At 36.9% G+C, this 13,999-nt stretch overlaps 2 protein-coding genes across 6 annotated transcripts in view; one reads left to right on the top strand and one right to left on the bottom strand.

Moving 5' to 3' along the window:
* The window catches only part of LOC116168466 (toll-like receptor 6), a 52,867-nt gene extending 48,112 nt beyond the window's left edge, over positions 1-4,755 (top strand). For all 3 annotated transcript variants that reach the window (XM_031484319.1, XM_031484318.1, XM_031484320.1), the window contains one exon: positions 2,100-4,755. In XM_031484319.1, the coding sequence (XP_031340179.1) occupies positions 2,107-4,506 (2,400 nt within the window). In that variant the 5' untranslated portion in view covers positions 2,100-2,106 and the 3' untranslated portion in view covers positions 4,507-4,755. The remainder of the gene's footprint in view (positions 1-2,099) is intronic.
* Positions 1-12,199, bottom strand: part of LOC116168467 (relaxin receptor 2-like) — a 61,734-nt gene extending 49,535 nt beyond the window's left edge. For all 3 annotated transcript variants that reach the window (XM_031484325.1, XM_031484323.1, XM_031484324.1), the window contains exon 1: positions 11,781-12,199. In XM_031484325.1, coding sequence (XP_031340185.1) covers positions 11,781-11,859 — 79 coding nt within the window. In that variant the 5' untranslated portion in view covers positions 11,860-12,199. The remainder of the gene's footprint in view (positions 1-11,780) is intronic.
* Between the last annotated feature and the right edge of the window lie 1,800 nt (positions 12,200-13,999).

Below are 13,999 nucleotides of genomic sequence, written 5' to 3'. Positions count from 1 at the left end.
CTGCACGTTATTTATTTTTAAACATTTTATTATGAAGTGTATTTTTTTTGTTTACAGTGATACAAGGTTCGTTGTACTTACATTGACAAATAAACATAATACAGAACTGTGTGTATTATTGAGAGTAGTAAAAACAGAGTTTGCCATGGGAAACATTTTGTCGTTTTAAGAGCTTATTCAAGATATGCTTTTGTTTTTTGAAAAAAATCCACAGTTTACTAGATATGAGCGAAAAACAGATTTAGTGATTTTTCATTTAACTGTTGTAGAATCGTTATTATTAGAAATACAGCAAAATGACACGAATAAAAGTTTTAGACATTTTAATGCTTAACGTCATGAACGTACCAATTTCGTATCGTATATCATTCATATTCATATTCATACCTATTCATATTTATTGTTCTTGTTTTACAACATAAATTTGTTTACAAATGTCAAGTATCACGCCATTGAAAACAATAAACAAACAAAATACTGCTGTTCATTGTTGAAGGTCTCAAAGAAAATTTGGATTTAATGTTTGGTGCGGAATTATAGGATCGCGAATTCTTGGACCTTTCATTTACGATGAAAATTTAACAAGCCAGCGTTATCTTCATGAATTTCAAGATATGTTTGGATGGCTTAGTTTGGAAACACGACGTAATTTACGCTGATTTCAACACGACGGTGTTCTGCCTCACTATTATATTTCCACATTCTTGGATAGGTAGGAAAGGGCCGGTCATTTGGTCACCAAGATTGCCATCAGCTTTTTCAATTTTAGATTTTTATCTTTTCGGTGTTTTAAAGGATTTAATTTATCAACGAACGTATGCGACCAAAGAAAAAATACGTGGTACTGTGGTAAATGCCTTTTTCTGAAACTACTTTAGAAAAACTATACTTTCGTGTCTAAAAATGGTGAAGAAAGTGTAATCTTCCTCTCTAGTGAGGAAAGTAAAAAACAATTGCCGCATTAATCTTAATGACGACATTTAAAATTAAATCATACTCGTATCTAGATTGCTATGTGTCAAACTTCATTATTGCATACGATAATTTTTCAATTTTGATTGTAGTTTTAGAAAAAATGATGTGTAAAACTTGAGAAGAAAGGGGAGTTTTTCAACTCTCGTTCAATTGATACGGAAGCGAGTTGAAAAACTCCACTTTCTTCTCTAGTTGTACAAATAACTATTCGCATTGGAGATGGTAGGATAATATACGGAAAGTTGTAAATTCTATCGCGAAAAGATTTCGGCTATGTGTAAATAATAAGGGTGGACGTTTTGAACATTTGCCGAGATGGATATAATTTTTTTACATGTAATTACTTCAACGTAGAAATTTAAATTGTAATAATTCCTAATTTCTTTGCGTCCTATTTGTGGCTCTAAAGTTTTAAGAAATATTAAAATAGACTAAGTAATTAAGAGGATAAAATGTTTCCGATTGCAAACTCTGTTTTTACTACCTACTTACTACTAATACAAACAGTTCTGTATCATATTTATTTGTCAATGTAAGTACAACTAACCTTATATCACCGTAAACAGAAAACAATGTACTTTTAAAAACGTCAAAGCCAACTATGGTTGCTATTTAAAAAAAAGTTTGCGTTATTATTCGAAAAATTATAAAGGAAGAATGGAAATTAATAAATGTATCTTATTAAGCGGAAAAAGATCTACAATTTTTGTCTTTGCACTTTTCTGTATTTCTAATAAAAACGATTCTAACGCAAAAATGGGTTACTGTCGAGTCGCCTTTGGAAGTACGATTTCTAATGTAAACAAAAATTCCAAAGGTGACCCGACAGCAACTCATTTTTCGTCGCATAGTACAACATTTAAAAGAAAAATCAAAATATCAGTTTTTCGCTCATATCTAGTAAACTGTGGATTAAAAAAAAACAAAAGCATATTTTGAATAAGCTCTAAAAACGGCAACTCTTTCCCCATTTAACCGAATATCTACCTGTATGTATATATTATGGTTTCCGAGATCCCAAATGAAAAAAACCCCACCCTCGTATTGGTACTTGATAAAGTTTGCCTTTTTGGTATATTCGTAACCCTTATGTATACAACTTTTACGATCGCCTTTGTCTACAGGCAAAAAATGACGACCAAGTGGAAGAAACGCAATAGTTTAATCTGCAATTCTCTGACCACCGATTCGGCCGTAGTTCAAGCAGTGGAAGATGCTATTCTGCAAAATCGATTATCCGAAAACGACTTCAAACTTTCAATCCAAGACTGTACACTACGCGACTTGAACAATGGATCCACATTGAAAAACTGCACCAAATTAACAATAAAAAACAGCGCTCTAGCATCTCTACCGCAAGACTTTCTCAACCTCAATGAACTTTCACTCTACGACAACGAAATCCAAGACGTCTCCTTCCTCTCAACTTTAACAAGCCTAACAGAGCTAAACATGGAGGGCAACAAAGTGGTGGTTCCCGCGAAAACTTTCGACAACATGACTCAACTGAAATGGCTCAACCTTCGTGACAATCCAATCCATCTACGCGATCTGGACACGAAATCCCTAGCTCTACTTACGACCCTCATGTTACCAAGCAACGCAATCGAAGACTTACCGCCCGACCTCTTTCACAACACCCCTCTGCTGCACACAATCAATCTAGACGACAACAAAATAGCAACGCTACCAAATCCTCTCTTTCGCGGCCTTCCAAATTTACAGCATCTTTCCTTAGCGCAAAACCGCATCGACCAGCTACCACCGGGCCTATTCGTAGAGCTAAACGCGCTCGAAAATCTAAACTTGTCGCGTAACTCAATTGAGGTCATCAACACGTACACGTTCATCGGTCTTAAGAAGGTGCAGCAGCTCAACCTCTCCAACAACCTGATTAGACTCCTACCGGAAAATGTCTTCAGAAACATGTTGGAAATACAGTCCATCCTTTTGTCGCGGAACCGAATTGATGACGTAGACCAGGGCGCACTTCGCGGGCTTTACCTTTTGCATAGCCTCGACATGAGTTATAATTGCGCGAGCGAAATTTCGGAGAGATTTGAAGACAACATGGAGTTGCACCTTCTCGACTTGTCGAATAATAAAGTTCGCGTTTTAACCGCTCGGTCCTTTAAAGGGTTGAGTAAACTGACGGACTTAATGCTGGCCGGTAACGAAATCGACGAGCTGGACGTGGAGTGCTTTGAGCCGTTGGTGAACGTTGCTAATGTTGAGTTGGGCGGCAACAAGCTTGGGTCTCTGGGCAAGAGCGGGTTCGCGGGGATGAAAGCTGCGGGCTCGCTGGTGCTTGACGATAACTTCATTGAGGTTATTTCTGAGTACAGCTTCGCCGATTTGGAGGAACTTGTGGTTTTATCTCTGGAGGGGAATGGGATCATGCAGCTGTTCGAGGGAAGCTTCTTCGGTCTGGAAACGTTGACGGATTTGAATTTGGAACGGAATCGTTTGAAAAAGCTTCCCACGAACGTGTTTAAAAGTTTACGTTCGCTGGTGATGCTTAGACTTGCGGATAATTGTATTGACACGCTTGTGGATGGTTGTTTTAACGGACTCTCGTCGTTAGTCACATTAGAGTTATCGTCGAACAGACTTGCCAAATTGGAGGGGGGACGTTTTACTTCTTTGTCGCGGCTTCAACACTTGAAGCTCGATCACAATGGCCTGTGTGAACTATCAGAGGCGGTTTTTGAGGGGTTGGTAGCTCTAAACACTCTAGACTTAGATGAGAATAGGTTATCTTCATTGCCAAGTTCGGCGTTTAAACGAATGCGCAAACTGCAGACTTTAAACCTATCCGGCAATTCTTTGGAAGTAATAGCGCTAGATGCTTTTGAAGGCTTGCCAAACTTGAACCACCTAAATCTAAGTGACAACGCTTTCGAAATTTTTGACGGGAGTGCGTTGAACTTACTCCGCACTCAACTGAACTGCCTGCGTTTGAACGCCAACAAAATTGCATCAACGGCAACGGATACCTTTCGCCATTTCCCCCAATTACGAACCCTCTCGCTGGATCAAAACGAGCTGCTGTCAGTCGACAAGCTCCCCCACTTCCCAAACATGCACACCCTCACACTGACGAAAAACAACATCACGTCACTCTCAACCGACGTTTTTCAGTTTCGCCAAAATCTCGTCAATCTCGACTTGAGCTTCAACCTCTTGGACACGCTCGACGCTCAACAATTCGCCCACTTGAACAACTTGAGATGGCTCTCGCTCGAGGGTAACAAAATACGCGAAATAGAGTCGGGCGCTTTCGACGGCCTAAGCTCGCTGATCGCGCTCGATCTCAATCGCAACCAAATTTCGCACTTGCCGGACGACGCCTTCGAGGGCCTGTGCAGCGTCGCGGAGATCAATCTCGAAAATAATTTATTGGCGAAACTGTCGCGATGCGTCTTCGACAATCTAGCGAAGTTGCGATACGTTCATTTGGACGGAAATCGATCGCAAAGTCTGCAGTATAACGCAGGGCGTCATAAATTTGAGTGCGAATCAAAAACTTAGGCCGCCATTTTGCAGTAAATCAAGTGCTATCGGTTCAATTAGTACCAACCTATGCAGAAAATAATTTACATATCAAGCGGTCAGTGCTAATACACGAACTCGTTTAGAACTAAGTAAGTTTATGTAAAGTTGACCTCAATTACGTCCACTTTGTATACTGTAGGTTGTGTAAAATAATTTAGCCAATGCGTAAATAAATAGTTATTTACATACAAGTACGGAAAATGACACATTACTGGCGAGGAAATATTGAAGTGCGAGGCCTCTTTTTTTAGTCTTTGAAGTTTCATAAATTTGGATCTCCATAGGGGCGGTCTTACGCAACTTAACTTTTTTTTAAGTACACTAAAAGAAAGCTGTATTCATTCTATATGCACTGATAAAAATAGGTTGCCATGACTACAACCGTTTTAAAGTAATCAATTATCAAGGTACCATCTGCATCCGCCATTTTTTTTCTTAAAGTCAAAATAACTTAAAAACCATAAATGGCAGATATCAACATATGGGTATCAAAAGAACTGAAATTTCACGTAAAATCCAAAAAACCAATAAAAAATTAGGGTTGCTATTTAAAATAACGAAGTTACTATTTACTTCCGGTGTTTCCGGAAGTGCGGCCATTTTGAAAATAGTTTACATCGATGCGGCCTTCAGCGTAACTCCTAAGTACAAATTTTCAAAAACCTACCTATTTTACTTTCCCAGAAACTAAAGCTCCCAAAAAAACACCCTGTATAATTCCTTACCAAGGGAAGTAAAAAAATTTGACGCCAATATGTAAGTTACGTAATTTTTTCAAACATGCTCGGGTATTTAAATTTGTAAAAATATTCTTGTAATAATTTTCCAGATTTTAGTTATTAATGCAGTGAAAAATCATTTGATTTCTTAAACCATTTTATTTGTACTAGCCTGGAAAGTAAAAGTATGTAAGGTAGGTTCAAATGTACTACAACGAAAGAAAGAAGGCGAAGAATTTAATAGGTACACACCATGACACCAGGAACCTGAGAAAAGAGCGGGGCCATTACAAATTGTCGCCCAACAGTGAGGTTTTAAAGTAAGGCACACATTGCAAAACACGTACTAAAAATTAAAAAACTCCATCCACAAAGGGACAGGGTAAAATTACAGTTTCTGCAATTACCTGTGGAACAGTAGAGAATAAAATTCTAATAAATGATTATTCATTACGCGTACATAAAGGCAAATTAGGTCACGGTTTCGTACTCAGGAATACTTGCAATGCACCCACAAATGAATGATGCACAAAGATCGCCAATCAGGTTAAGGGTTTAATTTCGACGCCCTGATACAATTTTAACATTCGGCGTTCTCACTTTGAAATAAAGCGAATAGAGGAGCAACGTTAACGTTAATTAGCCATTTTCCCCATTTCTATTATATAACGTTGAAATTGCAGCTATATAAATTAGTTATTAGGTAGTAAATTAGCTAAAATTGCTTGGAAGATTGTTATAATGGTGGATTGACAGTAAGCATCGCCTTGTTACTTTCCGAGTGGGTATTACCGCGAATGTATGCTTATAATTAATTACTTACGTTCAGTGCACTGTAATCCAATTTGTATACATCCAGAGTACATTAAAATGATTAGCTCAGCACATAATCTGGACTTATAGACGTAGACAACTGCCCTTCATGTATGTCATCTCTTTGTTTGCATAGTTATAAGATGCAATGCTTCCCTTGTTTGTAAAATGAAATCTCTTGCACCAGTAATTGAATCCAGCAATAAGCTTTTAAAGAAATTAAATTGTGGCTCCTAATAATTTCTGTCCAACAGCAATTGCTTTTATTTTCGGTTAGAGATTATACGGCTTAGGCCAGTAGAATAAAACCATCAAAGACGAATCGGATTTAAATCCTACAAAAGGTTTTATTGGCTTAATTTCCATTTTTCCTCCCCGGCGTAGTTGTGCTTAAGTGGTGGAGGGTAAAAATGTACATACACTACAAAAAGGGTATTTTGCGGTTTTAAGGTTATATCTTGTAAATGACTCACAATATCGAAATCAATAAAAGTTTTTGGATGATACCAGATGTACAAAATAATAAAAAAAGGTATGAAGAAAAGGGGAAAAATAGGTGACTTTTAATTGTCGTTGGGCCACTCGGCTCCTCAAAGTGTGCTATTTCCGTCACCCCAGCTAGGTCTTGGTCAACAGCTGGTTCGTCAATTGCATCTGGTTGGAGGGAGTTAGTGCAGGAGTTTCCCTTGCAGTACGCACATACCATTGAGCACACCCCTTGTTGCATTTGCAGAAAATTGTGGAAGGAATAGACGGTGGCGCTGGTTTCTTGGAAGAAAGACCAAACTGTCAAGTTTCCATCGCCAGAGGAGTGGATCCATCTGGTGTCCTAACTACATTTGTATTTGTAGGTAAGTTCTCAAGCAATGTTGACGAATGTTGGTGGTGTAATTATTTTCACTTACAAATCAATGGTCAATCAAACAATGAAAAAATGAAGCAAATATGATTTTTACCGCCCACATGTTAGTAATGGAGATATATTGGGCATTGAATAAGAAATGACCTCCCACTTTTTGACGGAAATCGGTCTGTCTGCCTGAATTCCGGTTTAACGGCTGAACCGATTGGAACCAAATTAGGTACACAGTAGATGATTGAATGAGTATCAGCCCCTGATGACTTCTACTCCATGCCCATGCGGTTGGACCCTTCTCCACTGCTAACCATTTTTCAATTTGGTGATACGGGATGTTGAGCGGCAGCATCTTCAGAGGGGGGCGACGGGTCAGATGGTTCTTTCCATTGACAGCCGAGCGAAGAAACAGCATGTACCGCAAAGAGTGCTACTTGCGAAGTCGCCTAGTGTGAAGGGACACTAAGAGTAACCCTTCTGTATAGGTAATAAAACTGTTCTGTTCGGAGAAAGCGTATAGGCATCACTTTTTTGTATAAATTAATACAAAACGAAACGGACTGCAGTGAGCTGTTACAGTGTTTAAGTTTTTCCGTACCTAGACTGTCGTCAAGGCATGTTTTTACATTTTACATACCGTTGGCGAAAACCAATATTTTAGAGAAATCTCCGATATACACCATGTGTAAAGACTACAATTTAATTTCGAATACAAGTGATATTTTTTGTATGAAACTTAAATCTATTATTCAGTTAATTACAAATTAAAGGTCGTATATTTTTTATATTGTAAATCACAGGTTATGATATCTACTTACTCTATATGTGTTCATTTTGATTTAAATTATTTAAGTATTTTTTTTGTGTAAATTATATTATTAAGTTATCACTCTCTACTTGAATTTAATTTAATTTTGTCCTGTTATTGGATTTATTCTGTTTGGGCAATAAAGCATTATTATTATTATTATTATTATAAGGCTTGCTAAACGTACTTTAATAAATAAACGCGCTCCAAGAATTTCCGTATTATTGAGAGGTAAATAAATAGAGTTTGCCATGGAAGACAATATCTAGTGAGGTAGGTAATAGTGTAACTGTGGCACATTTGACATATTTAAAAGCCATCTTCGAAAATTCACTACTTAGTGAAATTAATAATCATATTCAATACACTATTAAAAGTAGATCGTATCATGCCATGCAAAGATAAATAAACAAAATACTGCAGTTCATTCTTGAAGGCCTCAAAGAACACTTGGATTTAATGTTTGTTGTGGAATTATTGGATCGCGAATTCTTGGACGTTTCATTTACGACGAAAATTGAACAGGCCAACGTTATTTTATATGTAGGATGAGTTAGATTTGGAAACACGACGTAATTTACGATAGTTTCAACACAAGGGTGCCCCGCCGCACAACCAACTACTAGTACGAGAGCACCTAAACCAACTATTTCCAAATTCATGGATAGATAGGAACCCCGAACGGGCCGGTTCTATGGTCACTAAGATCACCAGATATCTTTCAATTTTAGATTTTTTTCTTTTCGGTGTTCTAATAGGGTTTAATTTATCAGCGAACATATGCGACAAAAGAAGAACTACGTACGTGATGCTGTGGTAAATTCTTTTTGCAATTTAGATGGTAGGATTAGATTAATTTTTTGACATGTAATGACTTCAAAGTTGATTTATTTGAGTGTCTAAAGTTTTAAGTTAAATATTATAATTGATTGAAGGACAAAAATGACTCCCATGGCATACTGTTTTTACTACTCTCAATAAGACAAACAGTTCTGTATCATGTTTATCTGTCAAAGTAAGTACAACGAACCTTATATCAACTGTAAATAGAAAACATGCCCTTTTTAAAAATGTCATAGCAACTATGGTTGCCATTAAAAAAAATGGAAGTTTGCGTTATAACTCGAAAATTATAAAAGAAGAATGGAAAATAATAAATGTATCTCATTAAGCGTAAAAAAATCTACAATTTTTGTTCTTTGCATATTTCCGTATTTCTAATACTAACGATTCTACTTAAAAGAAAAATCATTAAATCTGTTTTTCGCCCATATCTAGTAAACTGTGGATTTTTTTCAAAAAACAAAAGCATATCTTGAATAAGCTCTTAAAACGACAACTCTTTTCTCATTTAACCGAATCTATGTCTTACGATCATAATTCCTTTACTATAAAAGATGCCGAAAAAAGAGCAAATTGTACCAATTAGACACGAATAATCTAGATAACATTTTGAACCCTGAAATCTGGCCCCGCGGGACGCTCTTAAAAAGGTTTTTTCACCCAAAACCAACGAAACCCGAGCAAAAGTCTGCATTCAAACGACTCAGGATAATGACGTTCTATTCGCTTTATGCATATTCTTGCTTGTGCTATGCGAAAGTAAACTTACACTGTTTTAATACATGCAAAGATTTCCACTCACACAGCACAAGAAACTGCGAAAACTTACGCACTCCCTTCGTGAGACTAGCCACCTCACAATACGGGCCTAACTTCTGGTCCATAAAGTTCTTTAATGCCCTACCCACTGAAATAAAAAATTTACCGACACATTTGTTTAAGAAACAAGTAAAAGAATCGTTGCTTTGCAATCCCCTATATTGTATAGACGATTACTTTGTTGTTAAGTTTAAGTGTTAAGTTTTATTGTTCTCTACTTGATAATTGACATGTGTAAATATCTTCAGATAATACTACACGAATAAACTTTATTATTATTATTATTATTATAATTACCGCCGGCATGTTTCTAAAATATTTTTGAACACCAGGGGCGTGCTGTATTCCAGTGGCGTATCAACTCGCATTTTTTTAAAATGGAATACCCCATATTTTATTACTGATTTGGAACGTACTTGAAAAATACTTATTTTTTATGTAACATCTCTAACTTGAACGATTTCGCTGTTATAACCTTTTTTCGTCAAATTAGACAGTTTTTCGAAATTTTTGTTAAAGAAACTAAATCGCGCAGGCGGTTAATTAAGGAATTGAGGCACAGGTTAAGGCCTCTTCCACTGCCACACAATTTTTTTAGGTACTTTATTGAAAAAATAAAATTTTTGATTGACCTTTGCCAAATGTCATATTTTTGAAAATTTAAAATTGCACCTCCTTAAACAAATTATACTTCTGGGTAGCCAAACCTACAAATTTTCGACTGATACAAACAAAACCCATAAGAAAATTTTAGAGAAAAACCAAGTCGAAACGCCAATTTGTAAAAAAAACGTTCTTTGCCGAAACCAAGTGTGCCATGATGAAACAAAAGATGTTCAATTAGGTACAGTGTCGCCAGTGTATAATTGTTTTTTAATCAGCGTTGCGAAAATGTTCCAAACTCAAGCAGAACTGGTTGATATGGTGTTTATTCTTGGAGACTGTTACCGGAATTGTTTGTTGGCGTCACAAGAGTACGCTGAGGGATATCCTGGCAGAACACATCCAGATCCACACGCGTTTCAAAAGGTGAATTGTCAACAGCTGCCCCGAGAACTTGCAATTCATGATCTTCCGCCAAAACCTGCGTCCGTTTAATTCTCCTTGGTCGATTTACACTCTCGGTAGCTGTAAATCTATCCAACACTTTTTGAAACACGCGTGGATCTGAATGTGTTCTGTCAGGATATCTCCCAACGTACACTCGTGGCACCAGCAAACAAATTCGGTAACTGTCTCTCAGAATAAACACTATGTCAATCTTTTCTGCTTGAGTTTGAGACATTTTTTCAAAGTTGATTAAAAAACAGTCATACACTGCCGACACTTTACTGTTAATTTTGAGAATTGAACCTTTTTGTTTCACCATGGCACACTTGGATTCGGAAAATAAAGTTTTTTTTACAAATTAACGTTTCGACTTGCTCTTTCTCTGAAATTTTCTTAGGGAATGTGTGGTTTTCTTTGTATCAGTGGAAAATTTGCAAGTTTGATACGCCCCTGGTGATCAAAAATATTATGTGTACAATTTTGTTCTAAGACTTTTTTTCGGTTGGTAAGGGAATTATGATCCGAGGGGTCTTAGATAAATCAACGCGCTCCTTGTTCCATAGATTCAACACAGTGAAATCTATGAAGGTTAAAGCAACATCGAATTAGAACTGAAAAAAATTAGGTTGTTCAGAGGAAGGAAAATTGGTGTTTTAGGGGTACGGTAGAACTTTCTGTAGGTTTCAATTTATTATACCAAATTAATTAATTAATTAATTAATTAATTAATTAATAATAGCTAATTAGCTAACACTCCGCCCACTATAAAATAAAGGCATTAAAAAAAAAATTACGTTACCTTTTAAAAGAAGAAATTATTCCAATTACTTAAGGAATTTAAATTAAAAAGTAAGCATTTATTTTTCCTGAATTAATTTTTTTATTATTAGCAACCGGATTAAACACATATTGACTGTATAAGAAGGTAAAATGGCACCAGTAAAAATAATCATAATCTATTTGAGAGTCGTATTATTGGACCGTATATAAAAATCAATAGCCGTCAATAAACATTAATTGGAAACCCGATTCAAAATTAGCACTAAACTAAATTTCAGTTTTCTGTAACGGGCCGTTCAAATCGCTTATTAACCTAGTAAAAGAACGCTCTTGAAAAATCTGAAGAACTTAGGAATTACTACAATGTGTTCTAATAAAATCTCGGGATGGACTCTAACCTCTGAATAGTCTCCCAAGGATTAAGAAGGGAAGAGTATTCTTTGAGAGATATTTAACTATGGCAAGAAAATGATTTGCGCGTATTCCAGTAATTATACTGAAGAGAAAGTTCTATGTAAAAAGATCTCTTTTTACTCAAAGAAGTAAATTAAATTATGCTTACCGGAGTGCACGTGTGGCAAGTTTTTGAAAACGGCAACCAGAAGAAAAACGGGAAAGATTTTGGAAATTTTGACTGTCATTGTCCACGTTTTACACTAGCCCACATTCACATCGCTCCACGGAGAAGAAACTGGCGCACGACTCTCATTATCTGATAATTAACCGTTGATTACTTTTTTGTTAGTGGTAAATTGTGATTTTCGAGTTGTTGCAAACTAATTAAGCACACGTCGCCGATCAAAGGCGCGCAATTAGTGCATGTAGTGTCTTAGATTTAATTACATTACGCAGCCCTCCTTTGTGTGAGTTTTCCATCGTATGATTGTGGGATACGCGACATGTGCGCTCAAAGTAAAATTTGGCGGTTTTGGGTGAAACGTAGCGATTTGCGCGCGTGTAAATGTGCGTTCCTCATGTAAATGCTCATAAGGACGTCGGGACGCGTACTGAAATTTGTTGCGAAAAGCTCACAAGGGAAAACTTTTCAACCACTCTGCGCAATTGCAGTATTAATTTTGCGGAATAGATTACCCGTACCCATTAATAAAGGTTCGGTTTTTTTATTTGGAAATTATCGAGGGCCCTACTGGGGCCATTTGAACCACGGTTGCTCCGACCACTTGTTGACGGTCAATTTAAAGAAGCAGGGACCATGACGTGCACTCAAAGCAAAGAGACAATTAGCGGCATTCGCAACCAAGACTGATCGCCTTGGGGTACCTTTTAATGACGATGTTATCAAAATAATCATAAAAGGCCACCGTCAGAGACGAGTAGTGTTTAGAGACGCAGCACGCCCTAAATCCCGATTTCGAGATCTGTACAAGTTTGGCGTTATTTGTCAACTGATTAAAATTTCTGCAAGTTCCGGCGCAAAAGTTTATAATGGCGCTTTTGGGAAATAAAACGGAAATAAATGCAGTTAAATTGAGGGTAAATTGTTGAAGTTCGCAACTTTCAAATGTTTCGCGCGGCATTGATGTAGTCGCGATGGGGTGTTCCGTGTCGCTAAAAGCATTCGTAGCCAATCGCACGACGAATAGTGCATCGTTTAATTTAAAATCGATTGACTTTTCGGCACTATCGGTGACTGTTAGAAGAAAAGTTATGGTTTTCTGCGTCATTGCCTCTGCTGCTAGATGATTCACGTGGAAGACCTAAAATAGACTTTTGTGTAACCTTAAAGCACATTCCGATGTATAATTACGTGGTTACTTAAATTAGCTTGCGGCACGTATACGGCGCTGATGAGTTTGTGCAAGTCCGCTTTTTTCAAATCGAGAGCCGAGTCGATTGTATATAATCGAATAATACTGGGTCTTTTCGAATGCAACCTGAAAAATAAGACTGTGAGGAATGAATAGCACTCAAAGTAGAACATCTTTAGGATCATCTGTGCGCTCACACACTCAAGACATGGGATCACCGTACAAGTTTGTAGGTCGTGATAGAAATTCCTTGCCTAATTACGTGAAGTTCGGCACTTGTCACGATTTGACTGCTCTTCAAACTGCTAAGATTGAAAGTTAACAGTAATCCATGCTTAGTTGGATTACAATTGATCAATCGAAGGCATCGTATTACATCACAATTTCTATCACCATTGTTGACGGAATTGTACATTTCACGAATTAAGCTCCAAATAGCACTATCATCTCGAAGTGATTTGCGGTGGTTCCATTCATTATCCAATACTTGGGCGTTATTCTCGCTGACAGCGTGCCATTTCTGAAAATTAATATTATATAAGCTACTCAATCACATTGACTTGAGAAAGTCAGTGGCATTAAATAATTCGGTCTACTTCAGAAGCGTGCTTGAGAAATTAGTGCACTGACTACCTAGGTACTAAATGTCGATCTGAAGGCATTGTACTTTGCGGGGTAATTTGATTCATAGGGCGATCTTTAAAAATGCAATATGAGCTGCATTCTTTCTAAGGACAGTTTCGCGCTACATATTTCAGCATGTTAGTTGAATACAGAATATGCGAAGTTATTTTGTAATGATTTCCCATCGTTTTCACAATGTTTCCTTTACATAAATTGCATAGGCATTTTCATTACAAATTCGAAAGCAGCTAAATTACATTATTTCTGTACAAACGTTTACTATCGGTTGGGTTAATTTTTTGCAACTTCTACACCATATTACGATTTATACTACAATATTTAATAAATGCATTATTATATGCTATGACTCGAATATTTACTACACCGA

This window comes from Photinus pyralis, unplaced genomic scaffold, assembly GCF_008802855.1.
Source record: "Photinus pyralis isolate 1611_PpyrPB1 unplaced genomic scaffold, Ppyr1.3 Ppyr1.4_LG4, whole genome shotgun sequence".
Classification (NCBI taxonomy): Eukaryota; Metazoa; Arthropoda; class Insecta; order Coleoptera; family Lampyridae; genus Photinus; species Photinus pyralis.
Note: the sequence above shows the minus strand (reverse complement) of the source record. Positions and strands in the feature narration are given on the sequence as shown.